This window comes from Capricornis sumatraensis, chromosome 2 (genome assembly GCF_032405125.1).
Source record: "Capricornis sumatraensis isolate serow.1 chromosome 2, serow.2, whole genome shotgun sequence".
Lineage (NCBI taxonomy): Eukaryota > Metazoa > Chordata > Mammalia > Artiodactyla > Bovidae > Capricornis > Capricornis sumatraensis.
In genome coordinates this window covers 125,391,247-125,404,951 of record NC_091070.1, presented here as the reverse complement: position 1 = coordinate 125,404,951, position 13,705 = coordinate 125,391,247, and the positions used below count along the sequence as shown (strand labels likewise).

Genomic DNA, 13,705 nt, shown 5'->3' with positions numbered 1-13,705 from the left:
CCTTCCCACTTGCAGGCGCTCTGACCCAAATCTACTCCCCAGCCCTAGCTGGTCAGCAGGAGCACCTCCAGAAAAGTTTTACAAATCCTGGCTGGAAAGTTTCTGAAGCGCTAAACCAAGCTGTGAGCGTAGCCTGAGTGTGTGTGTGTGTGTGTGTGTGTGCGCGCGCGCGCGCAAAATTCTTCCGACAACAGCTGTTCCCCCGGACTGTTTTGCACAGTTGAAATCTTGGCACTTAATACAAAACGTTAAGTTGTTCCCCGCCCCTTCTAATATTCTGTTAAAATACTGACATCGACATCCGCCCGGTGTTTTACATTTTATGTGCATATAACTGCGCCTAGAATGCGTACAAATCCAACACATTACTGCACCGCTCCCCACAAATACACAAAGACGTGGGCTCTGAAGAGTGGCCCCGGGCGCAGCGTAAGGGGGCTAGCACCCATTCCTCTTTCCATAAATGCGGACGAAGTAGAAATATAATTGTGCTCCCTCGTCGCGGGGAGTAGGAGAAACACAACTTGAGTCCCAGAAAAGTTGGTGGGGGAAGGGAAAGGACCGAGGTTGCAGGCTAACTGGGACAAACGGCAATTTCCACCGGGGTGGACTGGACGGAGAATTCCGTGCCAGTTCTCGGAGCTCTCAGAAGCGAGTCCCAGCTCCTCTCCGATCGGGCCGTTGCCTTCGATCCTCGCCCGTCTTAACCCCAGGGGCCTGCAGCCCTCTCGGCGGCGGGCATGGTGAACACTGCACTCTGCTCCCCAAAAGAGAAGGGGATGCGAGCAAGTAGGCCTTCGGCTTGAGGTTGGCGACGAAACTGCAAGGCTCAAGCCAGTTCCCCCAAATTGGTTGCAGCGAATTTGGGGAAACCTCAAGGCATTGCGCAAAGAAAAAGAAACCGGCGTTGGAGTAAGACAGCGTCACAGTCAGGGCCTTCCTACTCGCCACTCTCCCCGCCGGCTGGCCACCCCGCGTCCCCTCTCCGCCCGCCTCCCGCGTTCCGGCTCCACGCACTCACCCGGGTGAGGCTCCAGGCCGTGCGCACCCGCGTCCTCCGCGTCTCCGAGTGGGCCCGTGGGGCTCAGCGCCTCCATGGACAGGTCCAGCCCCTTCTCCTCCCAGTCTCGCAGCTTCCGCTTTTTATTTGAGCCGATCAAGGCTTCAACGGAGAAGGCATGTGCTCGCGAGCTCAGGGCGACTGCAGATCTTCTCCTTTCACTCATCTTAGCCGCCCGCACCCCGGCTCCCGCTCGCCCCCACTACAGAGGGAGCAGCCCGAGCCCTCACGCTCCGAGCGCCCACCGGGCCAGGCCCGGGAAAGGCGGCGGCGAGGTGGCCAAGACTGAGGCAGCGGCTCCGCGGGTCCTGGGCACCCTCCCCCTGCGCCCTGCACGGCCGGCTAGGACCGACGTCCTTGGCTGCCCCAGCCGCTAGGAACGTGCGCCCGGAGCGCCACCCGCTCGCTGCATGAGCGCCCGAGTCCTGCTTCCCACCCACCCGGGCAGGCGCTCACAGGCGGTGTAGACTGGACTTCATCATTTTTTTATTCTCTCTCCCTCCTCCCTCTCCCTTTCTCTCCTCCCTCTCCCTCTTCCTCTGTTGGTCTTCCCGTCCTTGCTCTGATCCAAACTTCTGGGAAACTTTTTTTCTAAATTCCTCCCTTCCCGAGGAGCTGGGGGCAGGCGGTGCGCTCCTGTCCGAGGGGCGAGGGAGAGGGAGGGGGGAGGAAGAGAAAGACTGAGGGGGAAAAAAAAGCCAGCCCCCAACCAATGGCGAAGAGGGAACTGGAGAAACCCTGAGAACGCGGGCCAATGAAAAGAGGGGAGAGACTGAGGCTCGAGCCAGGGCTCCGCGCTGGCTGTCCCCGGGATGCTCCTGGGCCGACTTTAACTCCTGACTTCCCGGTCCCCTACGGTTCCTCGTGGAGGGAGGCGGGGGTGAAAGTCGAGGTCAGATCTGTGCCGTTACAAACTCCTGCAAGTCCCAAATTCATAGCTTTTCCTCTCAAATCTGCTAGGTCTCATAGTCGCTGCAAGCGTAGGGTCATTTTAAATGCGGAGCTGGAATTGAGGGGCTATGACAAAACGTCAACCTGTCCAAACACACCAGAAAACGATTCCAATAATCTCGCGCTTTGGCCCCTAGATGCTTTCAGATCTGCCAGTTCCCTCGCTTCACGGGTTCCTATTTTCCTGTTGAAAGATTTCTAAGCAACTCTGATTAAGGCGAAACGAAAGAAACAAACAAGAAAGCCTCGTTACTACCCAAGGTCTTGTAATTGGAAACATAAAGATCGCTGCCTCCTTCCAGCTCTACCTGGTAGAGAAGGTGACGTAGGCGCCCTCAAAGCGAGAGGCCGGCGGAGGGGCACCCGGCTTACCAAGCGCTCGGCAGGCGGATCCTGACTGTGCCCCCGCACGCAGCAAATCCTGTCCTTCCGTTCGGCGTGGATGTTAAACAGAGCTTCGCCTGCTCGCGGCGCTGGCTCTGGAGAACCCGCCGAGAGGGGCTGGGCGAGGGCAGACGGGAACTTCGACAGCGCAGACGGAGCTTTTTCAAAATTCCCTTCAAATCCGATCACCTCTGGAGCCCGGCTCTCCCCGCCCCACTGATCCTCCCTCCATCGTAAAAAAAAAAAAAAAAAACTTTCAGGACAGCGTAGTTGTCAGGGATTTCTAAGGAACTTAAATCCAACACTTTGGGCCATCCTGATTTCACACGCTCCCTCCCAGGTTACGCTACTGGTCTCGGGCCGCTGGAGACCCCGAGCGCACGCAACTCAGCGCAGAGCGAGTTTAGAGGGGCCAAGAAGTTTATCCTGCCAAGCTGGCAAAAGTCTCGGATTTCGCGGAGGACGGCCCAAGCCACAGTCCGATCGTCCCAGCGCCCTGGTCCAGAGCTTCTATCCCAGCTCAAGAAAGAGGCAGGAAAGAGCCAGCTCCCGGATGCAAAGGGCAGACCGAGAGGCCCCAGCAGAAAAGTCATGCCGACACCCAGGCTCTGAGCAGGGTCTGAACCCTAAAGCCTAGGGCAGAGGAGCCCACGTTGTTCCACAGCAGCGCCCCCAACCCTCCCCAAGAATGAGCGCTCATCGGTCCTTCCACCTTTAGGGAGAGAAGGGAGGATTTGATGGACCTTTGAAACGCCACATTCCCCTCCTGACCACGGAAGAGCCAGGAAATCTAGTTCTTCCTATTACAGTTGGATGTGCTCTGGTTCTGGAGGCAACCATGTATGTCCTGAATGTACCTTGGGCCTCTCTTAGAGGAGAGAGAAAAAGGCCAGCTTTGGAGCCCCCTGCAATGGGCCTCCAGCATGGAGAAGATGAAGCTATCCCGTTCAGCCAATGCAGAAAGAATAACAGAAAAGCCATCGGACAAGGATGAATTAGCTAGGCTTGGCCTCCTTAGCATTCTAGGAGCCTGCACCTCAGGCTTGGGGGTCCCTGAGCAGCACTCCAAGCCCTGGGATCCAGCACTCAGCCCTTCAGCCTCTCCTACCTCACTGCCGGGCAAAATCCAGGGTGACCAGGTGCAGGGTCTCCTACCTCAATTCACCACTCAGGGTTGCTTTTAGGTGACCTTGCCAAAAGAGACCACTACCCAGGCTTCCACCACTTCCAGAGGTAGAGAGAAGGTAGGCCAGGAACCCGCAGTTACCTTCCCCCCACAGCTCAGACCTCTCTGTTGGTTCCCGATTCTGATGTCACCACCCTTGGCCAGCACCTGCCAGGACGAGTAGCAATGGGGCAGGCCTCTATTCCTTCCCAGCATTTTCCTCCTCCCCTGCTCCCTGTATGTTCCATCTCCCTCTGGTAGCCTCTTGCCTGCCTTTTTCTCACAGATCTCGTTTGGTTTGAGAAACCCAATGTGAACAGCAGACAGAGAGGCCTCAGCAGGTCTATAGGGATCAGACCCTGCTCAGAGCCTGGGTGTTGCACCATAGGCCACACACCCACTCCAAGGTCATGAAAGTTTCTCAAAAAGAGGACATTTTCGTTACCCACCACCTAGATGCAGATCTAGAAGGTCTGAACGATGTAAATGTCCATGCACACATGTCCAAGAGTCGTACACAGAAAAATGAGAGGTGCCTTCAACATCCTGCATTTGCACCCCACAGCAGAGCATAAAATTTACACAAAGTTTTCAAAGGAGCTCCTATACCCTTCTTTCAGGTTGCACATGCGTTGCCTCACCCCCATCCCCCATACACATGTATCCCAGAGTTGTGGGTTAGGCCATTAAAACAAATTGGATGGTAACAAAGCCACACTCGTTTAGAACAGTCATGAAAATAGGACTTTTCCTCTAGGTAAAAGGGAGGGGCAGGGAAATTTTCTTTCTGTGAATACCGGGATCAATTTTAAGTTTTTCCCAGGGGCAGGCACTTGGTGTGTGACGTTGTGCTGACAGGGGAAAAGGTCTGGAGAAAGATTCAGCAGGAGGGCTAAATGTCTGTGACTTACCTGTATAATTTTATGCAACTAGAGAGAAGAAGAAAAACAGAGTTAGGGGGTATTAAATGTAATTATCTGGGAATATGGTCTGCATTTTCCTTCTACTCGCTATATCAAGGGGCTTTCAAAATCCCTCTTGTTACCTCAGTTTCTCTCTCCTTTAACCTTTAGGAATGAGAGCGGGGTCTCCAATATTTGACTCTAATTCCTGAGGCACTCCCTAAGTTTCCCCAACATAAGCTCCACCCTTGGGTGAAATCTACAGGTGGTGAGTCCAGTTCAGGTCTATTTCAGGCCTAAAGATGATTGACAAGGACCAAGCTGGAAGCCCTACTCTACCCACTGCAGGGTCCCCAAAAGGATGAGAAAGTTGTTGAGCACCTGAGATGTCAGAAGGGCAGGGGAGAGGGAAGAGGCACTCAAGGACCCCCATCGCATAAGGAAAGCGGACGTTCAGGCCTAGCCTTGACAGGAGGAAAGTCAAGCCAGGAGAAGGGCAGCTTAGTGCCTGCTCACCTAAAACCGATTACACCCAGATAACTTGATTTTTCAGAGGAACATTAGAGTTCTGCAAGATAGGAACAAAAATACAAGAAATGGAACCCTACATCCTCCACATGCCTTGTCCTTTCCGTCTGTTTCTCCACACTAAATACCTCTAAATACCACCACTGTGAAAGCCATAATACTAAGCTGATCCACCAAATGCTGTGGCTTTGCAGTTTTGAGGAACAAACTAAAAACAAAAATTTTTTAACAAAAATTTCAAATCGGTCTATAAGGCGATTGTGAGATTCGAGGAAACCATTAGAGGACTTCAAGGCAGGTGGAGCCTAGCACGACCAGTTCCCATTCAGTTCTAAGCTATAGGACCTTAGGCATATGGATGAATGCCCCATGGACTCAGTTTCCCTGCTGGCAGAATGAAGGGGTCCCAAATACCTTTGTTGTTGTGTTCAGTCGCTCAGTCATGTCCAATTCTCTGTCACCCCATGGAATGCAGCACCCCGGGCTTCCCTGTCCTTCACCATCTCCTGGAGTTTGCTCAAACCCATGTCCATTGATTCGGTGATGCCATCCAATCATCTCATTCTCTGTCGCCCCCTTCTTCTCCTAAATTTTACCTTACAACCAAGCAAAGCAGGCAAAATAATCGGTAGGAAACTGGACAGATCTGGGGTTTTGTTATTGCTGTGCTAGAATTTTCAGGGAATGTGAGGCCAGTGGACCCACTTTTCACTTCTTTTCCCAAATTGGCGCCCAGTTATGGGGTGGCACAATTGGCCTGGAGCCCTCACGTGGGCGTGGGCTGGCAATGGATTTCCGGAAAGTCCTGCCTAGTGCTGGTCCCGAGAACCAGCCCGGGCTCACTCCTGTGGACCTCATCTCCAGTAGCTCGGCTCCGTCCAGATACTGGGAACTGTGGGGCCGTCGTGCGTCTTCGACTACTCAACCACCCCCTCGCACTTTTTAAAAATAAAAGTCCGTGGGGGCAAAAGGGTCTTTAATGATGTTTTTTTGTTTTCGCGAAATAAAATCTTTTGTTTTTATTTTAAACCAGCAGCGTGCCCACCTCTCGGTGCTTCCAGATGTTTGCAATAAAATCGCAGGTTTTGCCTTTGGGACTGGAAATAAAATTTAACTGCCTTCACCCTGTAATTATTCTCTTAGCTCGCCCTTCATAAATTTATCTGCTTTCTATCGGCGTTGGGGTAGGGGGCGAGCGTAAGGGGAGAAAGCCCCGATTTTATATTTGCGACTATAAAAAAGCGCCACCCGGTTTCCTCGCCTTCGGCGGCCGTGGTGTAACCGGGAGAGCCTGGCGCGGCGGGCGGCAACATTGCGCTATTGTTCGCCTACTTCGTTCTGCGCCGGAGCCGGGCCCGTCCACAAAGGGGGCCTTGTGCGGCCGGGCCGAGCAGCCGCGCCCAGGAGGCGAGGAAATCCTGTTCCCCTAGGTCCGGCTTCTCTCTCCCCAGGGCGTCCCGAGCGAGCGGCAGCCTGCCCTGGGCCTTCTTCGGTGTGCGCCCGCCGCCCCAGGCGCCGGCTCGGCCCGGCCAGACTTCGCAAGAAGCGAAACCTCGAGCCTGCGCTGAGCCCCCTTGAGCGCGAGGGAGGAGCCAGCCTCTGGGTACCGAGGCCCTACTAAAGCGGGCCTGGGGCTCCAGGCTAGAGGGCTTCCTTCATCCCCGATTCTTCGCCTTGCTTGGTGTGGGCTGGAAGATAACATTCCGCATCCTCAGGAGCTCAGGGTTGATTGGCCGCCCTAGGCAACTCAAATCAAAGCGGATTTTGAGGCCGCCAGCGAAATATCATGCACCTTGAAATAAATGCGGGTACACCGGCAACCACTACGTTGTTTTATAGGAAGCTCGTAAGTACAAGGCTCATGCATTATTTTGCGTGACCTTCTACTCGCTATGGTTACAAAGTCATGGTTACAGCTATCTGGCAGCACACACATGCTGTTACACACAGTGTACAGCTATACCTTTCTAGAATCAAGCATGCATGTAGAAATAAGCCGTGCTTGGGTATATATACAGTATAATACACACGCATGGGGGAAACATCTTGGTCACACACTCAGCTGACCCCAAAGGCTGCAAAAATCTACAAGCCTTTGGCCCTTGGGCAGGTCTCCCCACTGCAGTTCCCCACTCCACAGCTCCCTGGGGCTCTCCCTTGCCTCCAGAAGGTTAATTTCAGGTCCCCTAGTCCCCTCTTTTTCATCTGCACAGAGATGGTCAAGGTTTCTCCAGCAAGGAAAGAAGGGGAAAATGAGGGGTACCCAGCCTTCAGGCCTGAGAGGGGCACACAATGCATGGGTGAGACCAGGACACTCTCCAAAGCGCAGGACCCCAGCAGGAACTGGGAGCCTGGGCCACAAAAAAACAGCAGGACCAAGCAGAAGCAGTAGGATTTTGTCTTGCTTGGTTTTAATTGTCTGCAGCCCCTTCCACCCTCCAGGCAGCCAGCCTCCCCAAACCTGGGAAGGCCAGATACTTCCGAGGCAGAGCATTTTTTCAAGTTCTTTCTGCCCTGCCGCCTCCCAGGTCTTCCAGGTCTGCCCCATAACTGCCCCACCTCCCTCTTCTTGCTAGGTTTGCAGGTGCTTAGCTAAAGCAAGGCTAAGAGTCCTCTCTAGTGTTTCCACTGAGAGGAAGGATTATCTAAAGCTTGTGGAAAGAAGCACCAGGCCCCACAACCTAAGACTACCTGCCGGCAGGGACCCTGGGATCAAGAGAGTTCCCTGAGATTCCTGAGGGGAAGCTGAGGCTGGTGGTAGTGAGGCAAGGGAGAGGGACGCCTAGAATACTGAAATAGGGCTGTCCACAAGGACCAGCAGCTAAAGTCAAAGGATTTGTGGCATTACGGCCTTGATCTGATGACTTTTTTGCCAGAATTGTTTACATTTCACTAATAAAAATCGGCCACCCAAGAGCAAAATGTCCTCGATAGAACGACACCAGCTAACCAGGCCCCAAACTGTCACCCAAAAATGAGACCAAGTAGAATTTTCAGCCTCCTTACAGATCATTCTCTCCCTTCCCATGACTGGAGAACAAACTGTCCATCATAGAAGAAAGACTGGAAAACAGCTCTCTGACCATGAAGCTATGAGGAGGGGCTGAGGAATTGAATTCTTGGGGTAGCTAGGGTGGCCAGAGGTGTGCTTGACTCAGTTCTCAGGCTGCAGATGAAGGGCTGGTAATAGGCATTAGCAAGATCATAGGAGACTTTTCCTTAGTTTTGGTCCATAATTCATAGGTCACCTCTCTGACCCTTCTTGGACAAAACCAAACCAAAGGGGGTAGAAAAGAATCTGGCACTCTCGGGTTACATGCATTGAGTCCCTGGTGACCCCAAAACTCGCAGAGGTAGGGAGATTACCAAGAAGGAAAGCTCTATTGTTTGGACAAATAAGACCTATGTGTTAAAAATCCACTTGATATGCATATATTATATGCCATATTATACCGATGGTATATATTATATACATATTATACACATATCATATAAAACCATATTATATACCATAGAGTATAAAACTGTGTTACATACCATGGAATATAAAGCCATATGGTTTTATATTCTATGGTATGATGTATATAATATATACCACATGTAATATGGCATATAATATATGCATATTAAGTGGATTTTTTACACATATAAAAAACAATTTTGAGGGCTCATTTGTCCAAACAATAGGGCTTTTAATATACAAAAGCAATTATGTATATTGTTTTATAACTAAACAAACTATATGCTTTTTTAAATAACTCAAAAAGTCTTTTGGAACAAAGAAACATGTTGGGTGTCTGGAGAGCCAGACATTGCCAGAGTTCCAAGGCCAGCCACTGGGAAAGAGGTAGGTGAGGGGAGTCCCACTGCTGGCCGCATTCAAACTGCAGGAGACATTGCACTCTGGCCCACAGCCACCTACTCCAGAAAACCAGGGGTGAGGAAAGTTGTCTATCCCCAATTAGGAAAAATATTCACTTAACGTCACATGCTTTCCGAGGATCTCATAGGACGGTCAACAAATTCAGGTAAATGAAAGCATTTCCAGGACAGGACAACCCATGAACTCACATTCTCCTAATTCTCAATGGTCTGTGCAGCACCAGGGGCACAGGAGGCTTGAGGTTCCTAAGGGGCAAAGGCCGGTGGCCCCGGGGTGGCCTGGAACTGCACCACGGACACCTGCCCCTAGTATTGCTCTCCTTGGCTGTCTTCACTGGGAAAAAGAACTTTTGACCCAGCTCAATAAAACAACAGAAGGCAATGCCATCCAGAGGCCCCTGCTTCCAGGAAAGGCAGAGAGAAAAGAAAAGAATTGCAGCCTTCTTCTCTTGCTACCACATCTCATTCTGTATCTCCTCTCTTTCTGGTCTGCACCTCTTACAAAGAGCTAGTATTTATTGAACCTTTTACTCTGTGTCAGGCCCTGCGCTAAGCATTTTATGCCCACTAGCCTGTTTTACCCATTTCAAGTTCTATGAACCAAGAATAGTATTACCAGCCCCATTTAACAAATGAGAGAACTGAGGTAGGGAGAGGTTATGTAACCCGGCAAGGGTCTCACAGCTTTTAGTGCAGGTAATCTAACTCTAGGGGCATCCCAGGTGGCTCAGCGATAAAGAATTCGCCTGCTAGTGCAGGAGACTGAAAGTTCTATCCCTGGGTTGAGAAGATCCCCTGGAGAAGGAAATGGCAACCCACTCCAATATTCTTGCCTGGGAAATCCCATGGACAGAGGAGCCTGGCGGGCTACAGTCCATGGGGTCATAAAAAAGTCAGACAAAGCTGAGCGACTGAGCGCACACACACAGATACACACAATCTAGCTCTAGAGCTAGAAATCTATACCTGCAACTGAACAGAACTGAAGCCTCTCTTGGTACAAAGACACATAAATACAATTTGCACACCTAGGTTCCCTCTGTGACTTGGGGGAGGGTGTGGGTTCAAGAAAGGGACTTTGCTGGAACTGTAGTCTACTGGTCAAAAATAAAAAGCATACCCTCATTTAAATTACAATTAGGAGGCCTTCCCAGCTAGAGTGCAGCATCCTTTCCAGCAAGGAGACAAAAGGGCAGGAGCTCCCATTGGGCTTTTCCTCAGTGCTCGCTTGGGTGCTGAGCAGAACCTGAAGGCTACTGACCCTAGCGGGGCTCAGTCAATTAAGATCAAGTTGCCAAGCTCTGGTTAGGCTCTGGTGGCTCCACGGTACTGGCTTCAAGCAGGCTTCTGTCAGCGGACTTGCTGCCTTGGGCCAGCTTGTGCCACAGCTCCCAAACCAGTTGGCTTGCTTTGCTAAAGTGTTGGTTTTCCTGGCTACAACCCACTCTCACCCCCCACTGCCCCCAACCACCTATTCCTTAGAGGCTTTCTGCCTGTGTTCCCTCCCTCAACCAGATAATCTCACTTCTGGGCTGGTAACTGAGCTATTAGGAGCAAACCTTGGAGCCCCCAACTCAGTTCCAAGCACCTGCCCTTCTCCAGTGGAACCTGTCCACACCATTGTGGAGCAGTCAGTGCCAGGCAGGTGGTCTCCGCCCTCAGACTGGGAGCTTCTGAGCACAGGGTGTGTTAATTCAGCATGGGAGCCATCTCCAGAACTCCGTGGTCACTAAAGAAATGCTGCTCTAGATAGTGGTCCCTCAAATGTCTCCAAACTGAGCTTCCCTCCATCCTCTCCAGCTGCCATGCACACATTCCCCAGGCTCAACTTCAGGATCATCAAGGCCCTTCACATATTGTAGCCTACAGTTCAGATCCAGATGAAATGCAGATAAGGAACAGGTCATGTGGCTTGCGACCTGATTGCTATCAGTCTTTTATTCCTCAGAGTAACTGAGGACTTGGAAATCTAATCTGTCTGGGGAAGTGGGAACAGGGAGGAAAAACTCCTAGGTTCTTGGGGACAGAACTCCACAGAGTTTTCAAGAAAAACCTCAGCTTGGGAGAGAAAGCTTCTGGCTTAACTTGGTGAGAAAGGGGAGTAAAGCCTAGGTCCTCCCTGCCCAACGAGAGCTACCTGTGCTGGACAGGAGACACCAACTCCCCATCGGAGTCTTCACCTCAGCAGAGGTGCCACCGAGTCCCATGTAACCTTTGGGCTCCAAGGAGGCTCATATTGAGCTGGCTCACATTTTTCAGCGCCTGAGGCTTCAGCATCTTCCCCCAACCCCTCCCCGTCCCGTCAGAAGGCTGGCCTGGCGAACTGGGGCTGTGGGTGCTAAGGGAGCTGTGGGGGAAAACAGTCCCTAGGAAGGCCCAGCTGACTATTTCCCCGTGGGATCCAGAAAGAGGGAAATGGGTGAAACACAAGAAGACCTTCCCTCCTCCTTTTTCCCTTTTCCAGATTTTGGTTTCTCTATGGAATGTTAGCAGCCTCTCTTCTTGGGCTATTTTCTTTTTTTTTCTCTCCCCCTGATGGCAAATGCAGTCTCAGTGGTGAACTTGCTCTAAACAGACGCCACTTTAAAACTTCTGTGCAGCCAATGGAGCGTTGTGCGGGGTTTCCTTGGTGTGGGGGCTGCCCAAGGCTTGAGCTTCCCTGTTCTTTAACCTCCCTCCTGCCCCTCACCAGTAATCTTTACCCATATCCAACCTGCCAGGCATTTTCCCTTCATGCCGCAGAAGCAGTTTTCCACCCAACCAGCTGGCTTGACTGCTCCCCTACCTGCCTGGGGACACTACTAGCCATCTTTCCATCTATTTCCCCTGAATTTTTACATTATAACTGGAAGTTGAGCTCACATGTATCTTGTGAGGAAGACTGTGGGGAGAAACGTGAGCAAGCGGGAGGGTGGGTCAGGTAAGTGAGAGCAAAGGCATGTGCAGGGAGGCCCCAGCAGGTCTCTCTCCGGAGCCGTGGGCCCAGGGGTCCCTGAGCTTCTGTCTGGAGCTGCCCCCTTCCCACACTGCCCCCACTGCAGGCTCTATCTGGGTGGAAGCAGTTGGGGAGGGCAGGCTGCTTGGTGGCCTCTTTAGAGCCTGAAAAACCTGGAGTGGGGCTTTTAAGACTGAGAAAGGCTGGATAAAGCAAAATCCAGACAAACATGAGAAGGAAAGGAAGGACAAAAGGAAAAGATAAAACTTAAGAAAAAGGAGGGGTGGAGAGAAAAGGGAAAAGAAAGCAGAGAGAAAGGAAGGTGAAGAGAAAGAGGTCAGAACTGCTTCAACTCCTGAAAACTTGGTAGTGGTCTGGCCATAAAGTCAGGGTCTGGAACCCTGATCTGTCTTCCCAGGGTAGGATCTGAGGTGACTCAGGGCAGAGAATTACGGAGGGGGAATCTTTCCAGCAAGTACACCAAGCACAGCAGAGCCCTAGTGACCTAGGTATTGAAGCCCTCAGGGAAAGGTTCTTAAGCTGGACTCCTTCCGAGAATCTGGCTGCCTAGCAGGAGGAGCCTGCAGATTGGAGGGCGGTGGGCAATGCGTGATGCCGCCCACCCCAACCACCCCCCTTACCATCCTTCCCCCCTCCTCCCAGCTTCGCCTCGCCTTCCACAAGCACTGGATAGTCTCCTGGGAGCAGAGGAAGGGCATAGAAGAGATTTCAGGTACAGTAGACAGCACAGTTATGGAGAGAAAAGGGCTGAGAATCTGAGGACCCCAGGGAATGAGCGACCTCAAGCAGACCCTAGAGTGGTGGGAGTTTGGACAGGTCTGCCTAGTCAGAGCGGGGAGGGTTGACCAGCTGGGTGGGAGGAGTTGGTGGGAAGCCCAGGATATTTGTCTGGTGCTTTCTGTAGTTTTTCTCCTGAATCTTAATCCAATTTGAAGTTACTAGGCAAAATGCTGGGAAAGGTTGCATGTCAATTTTATTTCAGTACATCCCCAAGGCAGGAAAGATTGGATGGGTACTGCCTGGTGCTGGCCCTCCACCCACGGAGGCTGCAGCTGCGCCTACTCCTTTTCTGATGGGGAAGAGGGTGAAGGGTAGAGTTCTCCTCTCCTATCCCGCTCTTTGCGACCCCAGGGACTATACAGTCCATGGAATTCTCCAGGCCAGAATACTGGAGTAGGCAGCCTTTCCCTTCTCCACAGGATCTTCCCAACTCAGGGATCGAACCCAGGTCTCCCGCATTGCAGTCAGATTCTTTGCCAGCTGAGCCACACGGGGAAGCCCCCTCTATAAGGCAGGAGGTATTTTTCCTCTGAGCTCCTTCTCTCCTCCCTTACAGTTCAATTCACCTAACGTAGAGTGTCCGCCTTAGCTTTTCCTAAAGCTGCCTCCTCTCCTCCACACCTTCCCTCTCAGCATCTCTAGGTCCCACAGGCAAATAAAGCCCAGCTTCTTGCCTGGGGTGAATCACAGGAACTGGGTCGCCGGGGGCGGGAAGAAGAAACCAGCGGAGAGTAATGCGCTGCAAACCCGAGTGAGCAGATGTGCCTGGCGCCTCGGGCCCAGCCCTGGCCGGCCCAGAAACTCTCTTCTCAGCCCTGCGTTCGCGGAATTACATTATATTCTCCCAGATCCAATCATCTTTTTACAGAAAAAAACATTTAAAGAAATATAAATTGCTGCTTTGCAAGATCAAAGCGCGGCTCTCTGGTGCATCTGGTCGAGCGGGGAGTTGGGGGAGGGAGCAGGAGAGAGTGGCGCAGTCACAGCCAACTTCAAAGTGTTCCCAACAGTGAATTTTGACCAGTGTATTTGAAATTCTCTTCCCCTTCAACTTTGAGGGGTGCGCAGCGGAGAAGCGCCTAGCTGGTCCTGGGCGC

At 52.0% G+C, this 13,705-nt stretch overlaps 1 protein-coding gene across 1 annotated transcript in view; it reads right to left on the bottom strand.

Moving 5' to 3' along the window:
* TBX15 (T-box transcription factor 15) overlaps window positions 1–1,226 on the bottom strand; it is a 122,225-nt gene extending 120,999 nt beyond the window's left edge. The window contains exon 1 of the mRNA XM_068966336.1: window positions 1,022–1,226. Coding sequence (XP_068822437.1) covers window positions 1,022–1,226 — 205 coding nt within the window. The remainder of the gene's footprint in view (window positions 1–1,021) is intronic.
* Between the last annotated feature and the right edge of the window lie 12,479 nt (window positions 1,227–13,705).